The 16,416-nt window shown below is 57.0% G+C and overlaps 1 protein-coding gene across 1 annotated transcript in view; it reads left to right on the plus strand.

Moving 5' to 3' along the window:
* The first annotated feature begins 2,203 nt into the window (after positions 1 to 2,203).
* Positions 2,204 to 16,416, plus strand: part of Pde9a (phosphodiesterase 9A) — a 103,636-nt gene continuing 89,423 nt past the window's right edge. The window contains exon 1 of the mRNA XM_045149628.1: positions 2,204 to 2,337. Coding sequence (XP_045005563.1) covers positions 2,269 to 2,337 — 69 coding nt within the window. The 5' untranslated portion in view covers positions 2,204 to 2,268. The remainder of the gene's footprint in view (positions 2,338 to 16,416) is intronic.

Raw genomic sequence — 16,416 nt, forward strand, 5'->3', positions numbered from 1 at the left:
ACAGCCCTCTCTGCCACACTGCCAGACAGCCCCCTAGCACGACATACGCCAGGTCTTGAAGGAAATGGTTTCCAGGGACTAGGCCACATGACAGCAAGACACAACGAGCAAGAGAGCCACCGGCCAGGCTGCAAGTCCTCCACACCGGGCAGCACAGGGGCCGTGGCCCCCACAGCCGGCTGGGGATCAGCTCAAATAGCATTCATGCATCTGACAGCAAACTTGCGCTGTGAAAACAGCACACACCTTGATTTGCTAAGGACACAAGATCAAGTCAGGTGGCCAGCTATGCCCACCCAGCGAGGTCAGCCTCCTCCTCAGAAGCCTCCAGGCCATCCATGCCCTTGGCACCCTAGGCACATGCAAGCTGCCCTCCGCGTTTCCAAGCTACGCCGAGGGGTTCCTTCACTGCACTGCCCAGAGTCCCGAACCACTGAAGTGCTAAGGTGGCTGGATTCTTTGGCTTATTGACAGTCGCCAGAGCGTGGCAGAGTTCTGACTGTTCCCTCCATCCCTGAGGCGGTGGTCACAGTTCTGTCTTTTCCAGGGGAAAGTGGCTAGTAAGGGACAGCAGTATGTTGACATGAGTTGTTTCTGGAAGTCCCCAGTTCCATGCCTGGCCAGGACTCCGGATGGCTCTGGAGGAGTTTGGAAGGCCAGTGGCTATCCACCAGCTAGGGACCAGGCTGGCCAGGCAAAGGAAGACTGTGGTGCCTGCTGTACTGCCATTGGGTAGCTTGACTCTTCTCAGGCCTGGAGGGCAGGGAGTGCCCCTCATGCCCCAGGCACTGCAACCCAGACACAGCAGAAGGACAGCGGTGAGGGCTGGGAATCCACTTAGAGCCAACAATGCAAGCAGTCTCCAGCGGGCTGACAGAGGCTTCCAAGGGCAACAAGCTCTGGGGCCACTGCCCAGCCGTTCCCACAGGGAAAGCCCTGGAGAGTTGTGATTCTGAGGCCAAGGAGCAGCTCAAGTCCCTGCTGCTTCACACAGGGCCCCCTTAGCAATTAGCAAAAAAATGTGATGCCAGCCCTGCACTGTACCCAGCAGACAGGCCACTGGGCTAACCCCCCCCCCCCCCATTTAGGCCAAAAATCAGGCTGCTCTTTCAGCTCCAGGTGCAAGGAAGTGGCCCTCCCTGTCTGGAAAGCACAGCCAACTCTGAGAAGGAACTTTCCCCACTTCCTATTCAAATTAAGTGAGACAGCAGTAACCTCTGGAGCAGAGAGAGGAGCCCTCTCCTCTAGCACTGCGGCCAGCCGCAGCCACAGCTCAGGGCTCTGCTCAGCCCATGATGGACCGGCCACATGAGGAGAAGGGCTCGTGCTCAAGCCAAGTGGGGCACAGTGGACATCTGCACAGGGGACACTTAGAAACGGGCTGCCAATTTGGTCCTGCCTTTCAAGGTGCAGGAATGAAAGAGAGTAATGGGGAGGGGGCTTAAAGTGAGAAGAGACGGAGGAAGAGGGAAGGAAGGGCCAGGAGGAGGGGAGGAGGTCCAGGGCAGAAGGTGGGAGAGGAGAGGGGCCAGGGAGTGAGTGGAGAGGGAGGAGACAGGCATGAGAGAGGGAGAGAAGAAGCAAGAGGGAACAGGAAGAGGAGATGGGTGAGGAGGGGAAGCAGGATGAGGAGCCAGGAGTGAGAGTGGCAAGGGAAGGAGGAGGCGGGGAAGCTGGAGAAGGAGAGAGGAAGAGGGGGCAGGAGAGGAAGAGGAGAGAGGTGAGTAAGGAGGTGTGAAAGGTGGAGGAATGAGAGGGGTGGGAGTGAGAGGAGGAGCCAAGGGGGAAAGGGAGGAGGGAGAGGAGGAGACAGGAGGGAGTGGCAGAGGTGGAGGGGGGGGGGAGGAGGGTGTGGGGGAGGGGGAGGGAGGAGAGAAAGGGATGAGGGAGAGAAGACAGGAGGGAGTGGAGGAGGTGGGCTGGGGGAGGAGGGCATGGGGGAGGGAGGAGGGAGAGGGAAGAGGGAGAAGAGGAGACAGGAGTGGGTGGTGGAGGTGGGCAGGGGGAGGAGGCCATGGGGAAGGGGGAGGGAGGAGAGGGAGGAAGGGACAAGGGGGGGAGGAGCCGGGTGGAGGGGGAAGGGAGAGGAAGGAGGAGCGGGGGAGCCGGCGGGGCGGAGCCGGCGCTGGCCGGGCTGCGGAGGCGCGGGCTGCTCGGGGCGGCTCTGGTTGGCTGGCCGCCCCCGTCCCTCCCCGAGCCCGCCCTCCCGGCGCGGCGGCCGCGGCGAGAAAGTACAGTGAAAAGTCCGAGTGCGGCGGCGGGCGCGAGATGGGGTCCGGCTCCTCCAGCTACCGGCCCAAGGCCATCTACCTGGACATCGATGGACGCATCCAGAAGGTACCTCCCCTCGGCCCGGGCCGCGCCCGGCGGGTGGGCAGTGCCCGCGGGTCCGCGCGGCGGCGCAGGTGTCCCCGCGCTCGGGCTCCGGGGCCCGGGGCGCCGCGCGCCGCGCATCTCTTGCATTTCACGCGCAGGGCTCTCGGGCGGAGTCCACGGTCCGAACCGGTCCACGGGGCCCGTGGTGCCCGCTCTAGAGGGCCCCGGAGCCCAGGGCTGGCAGACCCGCCGGCCACCCCTCGCCCACGTCCCCAGGTGGGCAGCGACAGCCGAAAGATGCTCGCAGCTGCGCCGTGCGGCCCCTGCCGGAGCGGGGGGGGACGCCTGCGTCCGGGTCTGCGGTACCCTTGCCCTCCGATTGGCACTACCAAGTCTTCCGGGCGTCCACGGTTCCAAGGCAACTTGAGAGACGTAGGAGAGGTGTCCGCCACATATCTCTTTTGTTCGTGGCCCCTCCCCTTCCAAGACCCTTCTCGGGCCTCCGGAGTGTCTTGGACTTAATTTCGCTTGGCACACAGGGACAATGGGAGAGCTGGTCTGGGGGAGGTGGCTAGTTTTGAGGGGCCTCGTTAGCTCCCCCTAAAGTCCCTGGAGGAAAAGCCATTGTGGAGATGTTGCATCCAGCCACCACCACCCCCACCCCAGTTGGACATTCCAGGGAAGCCGGGCAGTCGCTCACCTTGCTGATGGTGGGGGGAACCCGCAAAAGAAAGAAGCCAGGCATAGGGATGGCTGCTTAGGTGTCGGTTCTGAGGTGTGCCCTCAGCTGCCTCATCCTTAGAGGAAGCCATCACCCCCCCCACACACACACACACACTTGATCTTGGGGAAAGGGGAAGTGGGGGCCCTGTAGTGACCCCTTTGACGGGCTCAGGAGTCTGGGATGGCTTTGGTGACATCTTCACTGACCAGTGGTCAGCCCCTTCATCAGTAGGGGCAGGTGCAGATGGGAGAGACCAGACTCAGAGCTACAGTTTGGGGATGAAACAGCTCCCCCAGCCCCCCCGAAAGGTATCTTCCTTTCCGCTGCACATTCATGCACACAAGCATGTGCAGGTACACACACAAGCACGTGGGCAAACATGTGCCCGCAAACGTGTGCAAGACACATGTGTGTGCGTGCATTTTTCTACTTCACCAGGTGAGAATTGATTAAAGAATTGATTAAAGATGTTCCTCTATTTATTTATTTAATTGACTTATAATAGAGACAGAACCCAGAGCTCCCTACATGCAAAGCAGATTGTTGCTGAGCACGCTCCCAGCACTCCTGTATCCCTAAAGAGGTGAGGTAAGGTGGTGTCACCTGGTCATCGACGGCAGAGCCTGCCTAAGATCCCAGAGTTCCTTGAAGAAGTGCAGAGTCGAGGGAAGGTTAAAGAGGGCCTCGGTGAACCCTGGGCCAGGCAGGCTGGGCCATCACTGAGGGTGGGGTAGGATTTCCCAGTGGACACACCCAAGGCTTTGTGACCTCTAGGAAGGTCACCTGAAGGCCAGCCCTTGGGGTGGGGGAGTCAGACACCCAAACTAGACCAGAAGGTCATGGCCGTAGGGTGGGGGCAGAGCTGATGTCATGCCCTCTGGGATGGACAGCAAATCCCTGGGCTCCTCTGAGCTGGCATCTTTGTGAAGGGATCATAATGTCTGCTTTATAGACTGTAATGAGAAGTAAATGAGAGAATATAAACCGAGCGCCTGGAACATTGCAGCACACAAGAGATATTATTCTCCTCTCTTTCTCCGTCTGCTCCATAAATGTCCTTTTCCCTGCACCACAGGGTGGAGGCTGGAGGGGCAGCAGGCCTTGATCCTGCCATCCTGTGGCCAGTCCGTCAGGGTTCCTGGGTGCTCTGTTAGGAGCAGGTGGATCTTCAGCATGAGAACCAGCTCGCTTGGTTTCCTGGTGGATGCTGACTAGTGATCACCTCCTACCTACCTCTCCTCACCCAATAGCGCACCCCGGCGCTAGCAGCCCTGGCCCCAGCAGCACCGCCAGGACCTCGCTGGCCAGCCAAGAGCACTCTCGTGCTGTGGCTGGAAGTTCTCAGGTGCTGAATACATCCAAACCTTCCCAGCACACAGTGGGTTCTGGTCCCCTTTTCCCCACCACGTCTTCTGTCCATCAGAGGAGGCCGAGGAGAGGGCTGTGGGCCTGGGAGAGGAGACAAAGAGTCTTGCCACCTCTGGTCCACCAGTCTTAACGATGGGCTAGTCCACCACTCCTGCATTATCTCTGCAGTTTTCCCTCTCACAACCAACTCCTGGCCATGTCAGCTCCCTAGACGCAGGCAGAGATGGAGGGGACGGGGAGGCATGCCAAACACTGACTTCTGTGGGTAGATTGTGAGGGTGGAAGACCTGAAGCCATCCGGGTCTTCCCAGGGAGAATGGGTCTGCCAGCCTTTCTGGGACTCAGAGGAACCTGGGTAGACAACTGCTCAGTAATTTTTTTTTTCCACATATGTAGAACGTTCCTGACGCACACGGGTGTTGGCACCTGCTCAGTCTTCTTCAGTTGGGGTGGCAGCGAGAATTTGCGGGGTTCTGTCTCCCATCACCAGGACATTTCCTATAGAAGAAGCCGAGGGGGTCGAGAGTTTGTCCTTTCTGGCCCTATGCAAAGGCTGCAGCACCCCAGGCGCCTGGGGATCCACTCCTCAGGCCTCTGCTTCCTACCTGTGCTTTGGTTGGCTGCTTTGCCTCCCTGGCCTCTGATTTCCAGGCTGCAGCGTGGGGATAACAGTGGGCCTGCTGTGAGGATTGGCTGGGACAAGGCCCAGAGCATGCACGGTCAGCCAGCTGCACGGCGCGTGGGTTTACGGAGCACCTAGATGCCGGGGTCAGGTGTAACGGCAAGAATCGGGGTGCTAGGTTAGCTGACGCGGGGGGCGCTGTCCTTTCTGTCCAGGTCTAGCATAAACAGTAGACAGCAATAAGTTGCTTCCGGCAGGCTGAGATGTCATTGAGGGACACAGCAGGCCCTGTATTGGGAATAGCCTTGGCGGCGCCCATGGTGGGCCTACTGGGTCAGTTTCCTTTCCGTGAGAAACGGGGCTCATTCTGTATTCCCCGAGACCTTAGGACAAGCAGGGTTACAGTCTGCTGGATGGCCAAGGGACAGCATCCCATGCCCAGCTGTGCATCCACATTCTTGTCCCAGTTGACTGCTGCTTAGCTCCCCAGGGCACACGCGGGGACCAGGAGGCCCTCTGCCCAGCCCTGTGTCACCCCTTCAGGTAGTCTGCGCTGGCAGTGGGGACACTGCAGCCAGAGCCCGCAGGCCGAGCTCCTGGCTGCCCCCTGAAGCCAGGGCCCTTCATCGTGGCTCAGAGCACTCTCATTCATCGTTCCTCAGCTTCCCTGGGCCTCAGAACCTGCTGTTTCCTCTCACCCACACAGCAAGGATGCGCTCAGCGCACACCAGTGAGTTCAGGGACAACGCAGTCTGCACTGGGGAACCCGAGGGCTCTTGCCCAGTATCACAACCAGGCCTGGGTTTTCAGACTTGTGAATGAGATACAAGAGACCTTGAGGCCTCAGGCCTCCTAGGAAAGCAGGACCTGAGAGCAGGGGACACTCTAAACCCTGCCACCATGACCATGCTGAATGCTAACTGTAGGGACAAGACTGAGCCAGATGCATTCTTCAAACAATAGAAAGTGGGCTCCCCTGAGAAGGTGGAACCAGCCTGAGTTTGTAGTATAGGCTAGGAATGAAGGCGGGGGTCCTGAGGATGGGAAGGTGTCGTGAAAAGCCTGCGCAGGACAGGAGACACCAGAGAAACAGGGACCCAGATGCCCTGAGACGGATCCACCAAGGCACAAAGGGCTGAGGAGTCCCAGTGCAAGGAGCGCGCTCCAAAGAGAAACAGCTTCAAGGAGGCAGGGGGTTACCAAAAAAGGCACCTGGCCAGGCTGGGTGGAACTAGGGGTACGGTGAGAAGCTCTGGGCGGGCCTGCGCGCACTGAGCTCGGGGCTCCGGCAGGACTGGGGGCAGGCAGCAGCCGGCAACACAATCTATGACAAACAGGGCTGCTCGACAGGCTTCTGAATGCTGCGATGCCCTGTGGCTTTTCTCATGCTCTTCCTTTGCCACAGAAGCCACTCAGGAGAACTCAAGTGGCTGTTTCCTTCTTCAGAACCAGGCTCCAGCTGCAAAATCCGGCTAGGGCAAAGCCACAGGCTGCTTCGAGGGGTGAAGGGGACACACGCCAGACCAGGGCAATGGCTCCAGCGGAAGCTGCAGACCTTCACCTTTACCCGACGATGGCCTCAACCAATGCAAGGCCACCTGGCCTGAGGCCTCACTGGTTTGAGCTGAGCGCATCCTTGCTGTGTGGGTGAGAGGAAACAGCAGGTTCTGAGGCCCAGGGAAGCTGAGGAACGATGAATGAGAGTGCTCTGAGCCACGATGAAGGGCCCTGGCTTCAGAGGGCAGCCAGGAGCTCGGCCTGCGGGCTCTGGCTGCAGTGTCCCCACTGCCAGCGCAGACTACCTGAAGGGGACACAGGGCTGGGCAGAGGGCCTCCTGGTCCCCGCATGTGCCCTGGGGAGCTAAGCAGCAGTCAACTGGGACAAGAATGTGGATGCACAGCTGGGCATGGGATGCTGCTTTGCCCTTTTACTTTGGCACAGATGTGCCTGGCCAGCCCGACACTCGGTGGCCTCCTCTCACTTGGGCCGGGATGTATCCTGCGGCCAGCTGGTCTAGCACTGTCTCCTCGCCTTGGACACTGCCCGCCCGCCCTCCCTCCGTCATTTGGCCCAGGTTCAGTGGCTTCCCTTGGCCATCCACACCGGTTCCAGCACAATCCCATTCATCTTCTTGTGACGTGTTTATAACTTAAGCTATTTAAACAAATATGGGAACAACACCCTGAGGACGCTGAGCTAGGGATGGGGGGGAGGGGTGTCCTCACTTCTGGGGCCCCAGGGCAGAGCTGAGGGAGGTTGGAGAAGGGGGAGGTTGGCATTTGGAGGGCCAGCTGTATGTCCTTCCTGACCCTCTCTTGACTGCTGGCCTGGTACAGACCCTCTGTCTCTGGGTCTGAGCTGGGCTGTGAGGGTCAGGGCTTGTGAGCTTTCCATGTCTTTGGCATCAGACAACCCTCACCTCTGAGAATGCCACAGCAGGAGCATCCACGGAGGACCCTGGTATATAAGAAGTCAGCAAGTAGTTTGAGCAGGCCGTTGGTCCCTGCCCCAGCTGTGGTCTGAAGGCCTCTTAAGCCAGACATTCCCAAAGTCCTTCAACCTGGAGGGGTTGGTGCAGGCTTTTGAACCATGACTGGCACCATCAGAGGTGACATTTGGTGGCCTACAGATTTCTTGAAACATGTGCAGCTGCCCTGTGGCAGAGAGGAAGTGCTCTGCTCTTGGAGGCAGGGGAGGGGGTCGAGTCACAAAACAAAGGAGCGCCTGGCCCCTTGTGGGCTGGGAGACAGTTAAGTCACTTTCTCCTCTGGGGAAATGGACTGGTGGTGACGTCCTCACAGAGAGTCTGTGCAGAGGCTGGTGAGCCATACTGGCCATGTGTTGGGACAGGTGGGCACACGGGAGGCTTGGTGATACCCTGCTGTCCCTTGGGCCTGAGCAGCCCTGTGCCTCAACATTTCTCGTATCTCTAGACTTGGCAACCAGGAGACCCTGGGAGAAGCTTTCTGTCACTTGGTTGGTGACTCTCCTGAGTCACCGAGTTTGACTGAAAGCCTTCATGAAACCAGACCCCGAGTCCCCCTGCTCAGGACACTTATTTCTGACCTGGCAGAAGTCACACCTGTTGGAAACAGTTCACACCCAGAGAGAAGAGGGCCAGCGGCTTCTCCACAGTGCATCGTTGGAAAGAGCCTGTCTGGCCTGGGAAGCATGCAGAACTCTGCTCTAGTCAGCAAGAGCGTAGGGAGGATGTGGCGTCTCCTCAACAGCACAGATGAGCCAACGTGCCAATGAGAGATGACACAGGGACAGGAGCAACGCTGACCTCAGAGACAGCAGTGGGAGGTGGTCAGGCAGCAGACATAGGCCCCCTGGTCACTGGATCCTGCACCCATCTGGACTTGGTGCCTGGCTTGTGGGCTTGCCCATGGTCTCTTGACAAAATAGCCTTTCCCAGCCAGCCCCTCCTCTTGCTGCATGTGACCCAATGGACCGTGTCCACTTGCAGGGTCCTGGCCTGCCCTGAGCACGCTGCTTCGGCATCTCAGGAGCACAGTTGCAATCTAGGAGTTCCATCCGCACTGTGTGTGTGTGTGTGTGGCTGACTTGGTGGCCAGCATGCAAGGGGCTGCGGTGGGGCTGCAGCCGCTGACCAGGCCACAGCACCAGGAGGCTTCTGCTTTGCGGTTGCACATCCGGGCTCTGAACCTTCTATGAGTGAGCACGCGCAACTGGCGCCCATGCACGGGAGGCACAGGGTGCTGCGCCCTGGCTCTGTCCAAGGAAGACTTTTCAGCTAAGGTGCTGCGCCCCATCCTCTCCTGCTGCCCTCACGCTGCCCATCTCCACGTACCTTGCCTGAATCCCTGGACAGGTCACAGGATGGGAACATTTGCCCCAAACAGGTAGACTGACAACTTGGTTTAGAAATGGAAGAACTGGGCTGGAGAGGTGGCTTGGCGGTTAAGCGCTTGCCTGTGAAGCCTAAGTACCCCGGTTCGAGGCTCCATTCCCCAGGACCCACGTTAGCCAGATGCACAAGGGGGCGCACACGTCTGGAGTTTGTTTGCAGTGGCCAAAGGCCCTGGCGTGCCCATTCTTTCTCTCTCTCTTTCCCTCTCTGCCTCTTTCTCACTCTGTTTGTCGCTCTCAAATAAATATGCAAACAAAATTAAAAAAAAAACTATTTTTTTTTAGAAATGGAAGAACCTTTTAGATTCTCTTTCTAAAATTTGACATTGTGGTAAGTTATATATAACATAAAAGGCAGCATTTTTTTTGTTGTTTGTTTCTTTGTTTTGTGAGGTAGGGTCTCACTCTAGCCCAGGCTGACCTGGAATTCATTATATAATCTCAGGGTGCCCTTGAACTCACAGAGATCCTCTTACCTCTGCCTCCCTAGTGCTGGGATTAAAGGTGTGTGCCACCACGCCCGGCTCTTGAGTCTCTTAGTATTGGTCACAGCTGCTTCTGGTGACAATGGTAACGGCTGTTCTGCTCGGAGGGCGCCGTTCTACCAGCTACCAGTTTCATACTTGCATGGGGTTTTCCGCACCCAGGAAAAGACCACCAGGACCTCTTGTTCTGTTTTGAATGGCGCTAAGGAGGAATGTCTGGAGACGGCTCAGCCGCAGGCACAGGTGAACCAGGATGCAGTGACACTCACGTTCCAGCTGGTAGCAGCATGGGCACCTGCGTGCCCTCCAGTGCCAGGGTCATGTGCTGTAGGTTCGTTTCTGCTGCGGGGCCACAGCCTGGAGACGTTGACCATCGTGGCTCTGCAACCCTGGTGGAGAGTTGGGTTTGGAAGGAAAGTTCCATCCCAAAGCAACCACTGCTTTCTTTGGCATCGAGCTTGCCACCATGGCCTCCCTCGAGCCCACAGCCCTTACGTGCAGCTCCGCCAGAAAACAGCCAACGTGTAGAATGGTGGAAGTTGGCAGGTCGTGTCACAGCCAAACCCTCCTCTGTTTAGCTTAGCACACTGCCATGTGGATGAGCTGCTCTACCAGGGCAGGTTGACCTGACCATCTAGGAGTGACCAGGACAAGTGTCCAGGCGGGGTCTCCCAGCTGGGATTGCTTGCAGTTGCAGAGCCAGTTGAATATTGCTAATTTGCTTTGTAAGTAGCCATGCTGACAGAGGCCGATGACTCAGGCCGCCTCTCCTGTGGTGTCAGCCCCTGCGGAGTTTTGTCAGGCTCCTCTGGCCTCACGCGCCCAGGGAACTCAGTTGCTTTGGCATTGTCGCCTAGTGAGCCTCAGTGTCTCTCCACCTGAAACTCGTGCTCCCCGTGAGCCAGCCTGTGGCTCAGGAAGCGGAGTGTCCCACAGATGCCAGGGAATGCATAGGACACACAGCCCCAAACTGCTGTGGGCTGTGTCACATAGGTTCTGCAGAGGGGGCCGGGGGTGTTAAAGTGGAGCTGTGATTAAAGGTTCAAAACCAGTGATTGTTGGGCTGGAGCGATGGCTTAATGGTTAAGACGCTTGCCGGCAAAGCGAAAGGATCCAGGTTCGATTCTCCAGGTCCCACATAAGCTAGATGCACATGATGGCGCACGCGTCTGGAGTTCGTTTGCAGTGGCTGGAGGCCCTGGCGCACCCATTTTCACTCTCTATCTCTCTAAATTTTGTAAACAAAACAAAACCGGTGATTGCATGTGCTCTGAAATCTCTGCTTGTGTGTGCTGAGTGTGTCACTGTCATTACGACAAGAAAGCCAGAGCTTAGAAGCAAGCTGAGGTTTTGGAGATAACCACACTGTCATTCGGAGCCCATGGGTATGGAACAGTGGTACCTGCCTTGTTTCCGTCCCATGTCTGGCTGAGCCCCAAACACCCCGGGTGGGAAGTGTCTGCTGTCACTGCAGAGGCTGAAGGAGTGGTCCAGGGACGTGGGTCCAGAGAGAAGCATGCTGCGGCAGCACAGGGCACAGGAGGCAACGAGGAGCCAAGAACGTCCTGAGTGCTGGGTGGAAGCTCTGCATTGATAACAGACAGTGGCCGCAGCCTGCCAAGCCAGTTGCCTCATAGGACACATTCACTCACACAAGGACCACACGTCACATAAACGCACGGCCCGTTACATACATGCACTCACTACATACAGTGAGCACACACAAAGCAGGACATACACGTATCTCATACACATCACGTTAACACACACCCTACATATACCACACACTGTGAACATAACACCACCACAACATTCATACCTCACATACATCACATAAATATACATCCCACATCCCACACAAAATACACTCACTACACACCATGAACATACACACACACACACACACACACACACACACACACTGCACCCTCACACTTAATGCAGTACCTCATACCTCACAACATACCATGTAAGCCACATATACCACATACCCTTCTTGCACCATCACATACCTCAGACTCACACCTCACATCACACACACACACACACACACACACACACACACACACACACACACGGGGGCAGCATGAGGTGAGGATGGCGTGGAGCTGGCGGCACCCTGCAGGCCACAGAGGCAGAGGTGACCAGGTGGCTGCAGAGCCGAGGAGAGGTGGAGGTGTTCCCCTCCATCCTGCCGCTGAGGGAGGGCCATGGCTTAGCTCTGAGGCACGCAGGCCAGCGAGTGTGGACCTGCAGCAATAGCTGCAAGCCCCGCTCCAAGAGCTGAGATGGGCTGAGCCCTGCGCCCCACCTTCTCCACCTAGCACCCTCTCCTGGGCCTTTTCCTACGCCAAGTGTGTCTTGGAGGGTTAGACTCTGGGGTCATCTGGAGCTGCTATGGAACAGCCACCCCATCTCCAGCCCCTCCTGGGTCTGAGGTTTCTGCTTTGGCCTCAGGCCCTATGAGGAGCGCGCTGTGTGAGCTCAGCAAGGCAGAGAGCCCAAAGGAGCCCTGAGGTGTCCGTAGCTCAGTTGCCCACTGGGTACCAGGCCAGGCTTCTGGAAGCCAGCGTATGGGTCCACAGTTCTAGCCAAGTGGCGGAATCCCCCACCATCCGATGAAAGCGGTGAGTCCTTGAGGCCCTCCTGGTGCCTCGGCAGGCAACATGCGTGTAGAGGTGCCATGTAGTGTGAGCTCATTAGCGATACAGTGCTGGTCTCAGCATGGCACCGGGCACACCGCACATTTTGAAAGTACAGCGGCAGTGAGGAGAAACCTTGCCCAGACGAGTGGCAAAGAGAGTATGAGGCAACTTGAGCCCCTGCAACGGGCTCCGTGTGAGCCGTCTGGTCATCCAGGCCCCAGGCCCAGGAAGGCTGACCCAGCTCACTCCACTCACATTTCCCAGGTTCCGCTTACTCCGCCCCCGGCCTCCCCTCCCCCTATCACCCCAAGCTTGCCCCCCCCCCCAGTGCCCTGGCTGTTTCCGCCCGCTGCAGGCTGTGACCTCAACTGCAGGGCCCTCCCCCAGGAAGCCCTGTGTGTTTGCACAGGCATCCCTGAGCTGTGATAAGTAGTCCCCAGATAACACACCAGCCCTGGCCCCAGCCCTTGAAGCTCTGGTCACTCACCTTCCGGGTGGACTCAGCTCACCTTTCAAAAGGCAGTTCTTGATTTGGTGAAGAGTGAGAATTCTCCAGCATGGGTTTTCCTGTCACCTCCAGCCAGTGAGCCATCAGGCACCCTGCGCCCCCTCCTATGAGGCCAGGTGCGTGTGGAGGCAGCTTGCACTTCATGAAGAGTCTTTAGGCCTGGGCAGCTTCTGCTGGGAGGTGAATTTGGCCCCAGTGAAACTTGTTTAGCTTGGCATGGCCCCTGGGCTCTGATGACTGAGCCATGTCTGTCCAAAGGGGCAAGGGACCAGACCCAGTAGTTCAGGCCTGTAATCCCAGGAACTCAGGAGGATCACAAGTTCAAAACTAGCCTGGACAACTTAGACGCTCAAAAGGAGAGGCCAGACGGGGTGACACACGCCTTTAATCCCAGCACTAGGGAGGCAGAGGTAGGAGGATCACCATAGTTTGAGGCCACCCTGAGACTACAGAGTGAATTCCAGGTTAGCCTGGCCTAGAGTGAGACTCTACCTTGAAAAACTAAAAGAAGAAAGAGAGCTTGGGGTATAGTTCAGTGGCAGAGCACTGCTTAGCAAGCTCAAGGCCCTGGGTTCAATCCCCACCGTGATCACAAACAAGGCGAGGTGGGGAAAGCTCTGAGACTGAGGAGGGGACTGTGCTGTCACACAGGGACTGGCCTGGGGTTCAGTGGCCTCAGCCTCCTGAAGGCTCTGCTGCCCTGCACCAGTCAGCTCAGGCTGCTGTGACAAGATGCCACAGTCTGGAGCTTTAGCATAGAAACTGATTCTCCATCCTGAAGGCTGAAGGTCCAAGATCAGGTATCTGAGGGCCGGTTCCTCCGAGGAGTCTCTCTTTAGCTTGTAGGTAGCGTCTCTGCTCTGTGTTTGTCCCTCTGCGTGTGTCTACGTTTTGCCTTCCTCTTACGGTGACATGTGTCATGTTGGCTCGGGGCCCACCATGGTGACGGCCTAAACTCAGCCACCTCTGCAAAGGCCCTGCCTGAGTCATCAGTCTTCGTGAAGGATTAGGAGTCGAACACCCAGCATAGAAATTTGGGATACAAGTCAGTCCTCCACACTCCTTTTTGAGAAGTGGAAATGACTGTCACCCTTTTCTGTCTTTCAGCTTCTGGAATCCTAAGTGACAAAGGGGGGGGGGCATAGGTCACCAGGGGTCATCACAGTCCAAGAGGCTAATGGTGACCCTTGACCCTTGGCAGATGCTCCTTCTGTGTTCCAGGCTTTCTGGCTCCTTCCTGTCAGCTGTTGTGTGTACCCCCACCTGGGACCTCTCCCTTCACCCTCCCAGCTTGGGGAGGACCAGGTGGTGAAAGCACACCCCCACCATGCTTTACAGCCAAGAGGGGGTGCAAGATTATGAGAGAATGAGAAGGTCCTCTGGGAGTCCCCCAGATGCCTCACAGCCCATGAATCTGTCCACATTAAGGCACTGTAGCAGTTGGGAAGGATCCGTCTTCTGGAGTTAGAAAGATGATGTGGCTGGCAGAACCAGGAGCAGGGGCCATGGACGCAGCCCAGCTGGACTGGGTGGGTGGAACACAGTGCTTTAAAGGGCGACTTGAATGATAATGCAGGGTGAATTTAAATAGACGTGGTCCTGCATCCCTGCGGGCAGTCTGTGTGTTTGGCCTTCTCAGGCTAATACACAGAGAACAACTGTGTAGGCATGTGTCGATGTGGGAGCCACCAGTCTGTAGCTATCCCCAGCCACTCACCATGGAGGCCAGATTTGCTTCCCAGCACAGCAGAAGAGAGGGCGGGGGACGGAGAGGGACAGCGGGAAGGCTGGCCTGCTTCTCGGGTTTGTCCTGGGCTGTCTGCTCACAGAAGCTTCTGGCTTGAGGTCCTGTGCGCTTGAGACAGCTCCCACAAGGGGCCAGGCAGTAGCTTGCTCATGAGCCCCTGAATCTTCCTAGTTGGCTGTCTACACCCCCCCCCAACACACACACCTATGTGCTACCCAACCTCCTGCTGCCCCGGCTCTCCCCGGCTCTCCCCATCCCCGGAGCCCACGGAATAAATGGCCCCTCCCACTGAAGCCTCGGAGGAATCCATCTTCCGGTTTCACCTCCACTGGGCTGGATGATGAATTGGCTGTTTACTGTGTTTGCGTCTTCTGTCACTGTGACAAAATGCCCAAGATGATCGATTTACAAGGAAGAAAAGTTTATTTTGACTCCTGGTTTCAGATGCTTTTATTCATAGTCATTTAGCCCCATTGCTTTGGGCCTGGAGACAGAGCATCATGGTGGAGCAGAGTTGCTCACCTTTGAGTGGCCAGGAAGCAGAGAGGGAGGCAAAAGGGGCTAAGAATTACAGTATCCCTATCAAGAGCATGCCCTAAATGACCTAGTCCCTCCAATGAGACCTCACCTCCTAAAGGTCCCACCACCTCCCAGTTTCCCCATCAGGTGGACTTAGCCTTTAACCCATGGGCTTTTGGAGGACATTTTCAGCTTTTTTTAAAAAAAAAAACAAAAACAAAAACAAAAAAAAACATATTGATTTGAAAGAGAGGCAGATAGAGAGAGAGAGAATGGGTGTGCCAGGGCCTCTTGCCACTGCAAACGATCTCCAGACACATTTGCCACCTTGTGTGTCTGGCTTTACGAGGGTACTGGGGAATTGAACGTGGGTTCTTGGGCTGCACAGGCAAGTGCCTTCACTGCTAAGCCATCTCTCCAGCCCTGGAGGACATTTTCAAGCTGGAGCATCAATCAAGTTTATCAACACTCTGTGGGCCTCAGTTGGGGTGAGGATCTCCCCTCTGCCATGCCAAGGCAAAAGAGCAGGCGAGGCTCTGGGAAGAGGAGGTGAAGGGCCCCGGGCTTGGATTGGTTCCTGAGAACCAACCCAGAGTACCAGTTGACTGATCCCAGCTCACACCTCATCCCATCACCTGTCCCTGCTTCATACATTCACAGGCCCCCCCCCCGCACTCAGGGGGCCCTCTACTGCACTGGGATGTATGGTAAATAAAGCAAGGCAACTTGGGGGCCCTCCTCCTCCCTGGGGGTCCGTTCTCTTTCACACTCCCACTTTTGTCTGTGTACTTGCTGCCCACCCCAACCTGTCTGCCACACGGGACGTTGGGCTCTTTGATGTCTCCCTGTGTTACGGTCCAGTTTTACTCAACTCTGTAGGAGGAAGCCACTACCGAGCATGTATGTGTACAGGAAATCCATGTATGAATGCTATGCTAGAGCCTCGAGAAGGTGCGCAACCAAGAGCTGAGTTTGGGGGCAGGATGGTAGGCTTCTGAGCATTGAAGCCCCAGTGTCCCTCTGTCCCCCCCATGGCCCCTATCATCATCCAGGGCCTGGAGACCGTTGTGGGCCTGAAATCCAGTCATGCCACATACGGGTATGTGTTCCTGGGGCTCTAGGCCCCATTAGTTTGATGGGGACAGCATTTATCTGCCTGATGACACAAGCATCTTGTTGAGTGTTTTGATAGCCTCCCTACGCGCGGCCCCACGGCGCACACAGTGGCGTGAGAGGCTCCGCCCTGTCTCACAGCCTTTGTGGAAGCCTGGCTTCAGGCTCGAGAGCTTTGCACAGTATGAGTGGGCCTCTGGAGGAAAAAGTGTACCCCAGGACCAGATGGGAACTCAGCATCTGGGGCTTGGCGAGGGGCTGGAGGCAGGTGAGCTGGCATCCCACTCTGAGGGTAGGCAGCAAACCCCAGCCATCCCAAGGGCCACGCATGGGCTATGCTGTTTCTTAGAGAAGGAGCCCATGCTGGTCTTTGAACCCCAGATCAGAACAGATTCCGTCAGCTGGGTTGGTGAGTGATGTTGCTTAGACAGGAGTCCCCAAAGGCTTGGCCCCTAATCTGGGGCAACATTGGGAGGAGTTGAGACGGCTAGAAGG

Source organism: Jaculus jaculus, chromosome 5 (genome assembly GCF_020740685.1).
Source record: "Jaculus jaculus isolate mJacJac1 chromosome 5, mJacJac1.mat.Y.cur, whole genome shotgun sequence".
In the NCBI taxonomy this organism is placed as follows: Eukaryota; Metazoa; Chordata; class Mammalia; order Rodentia; family Dipodidae; genus Jaculus; species Jaculus jaculus.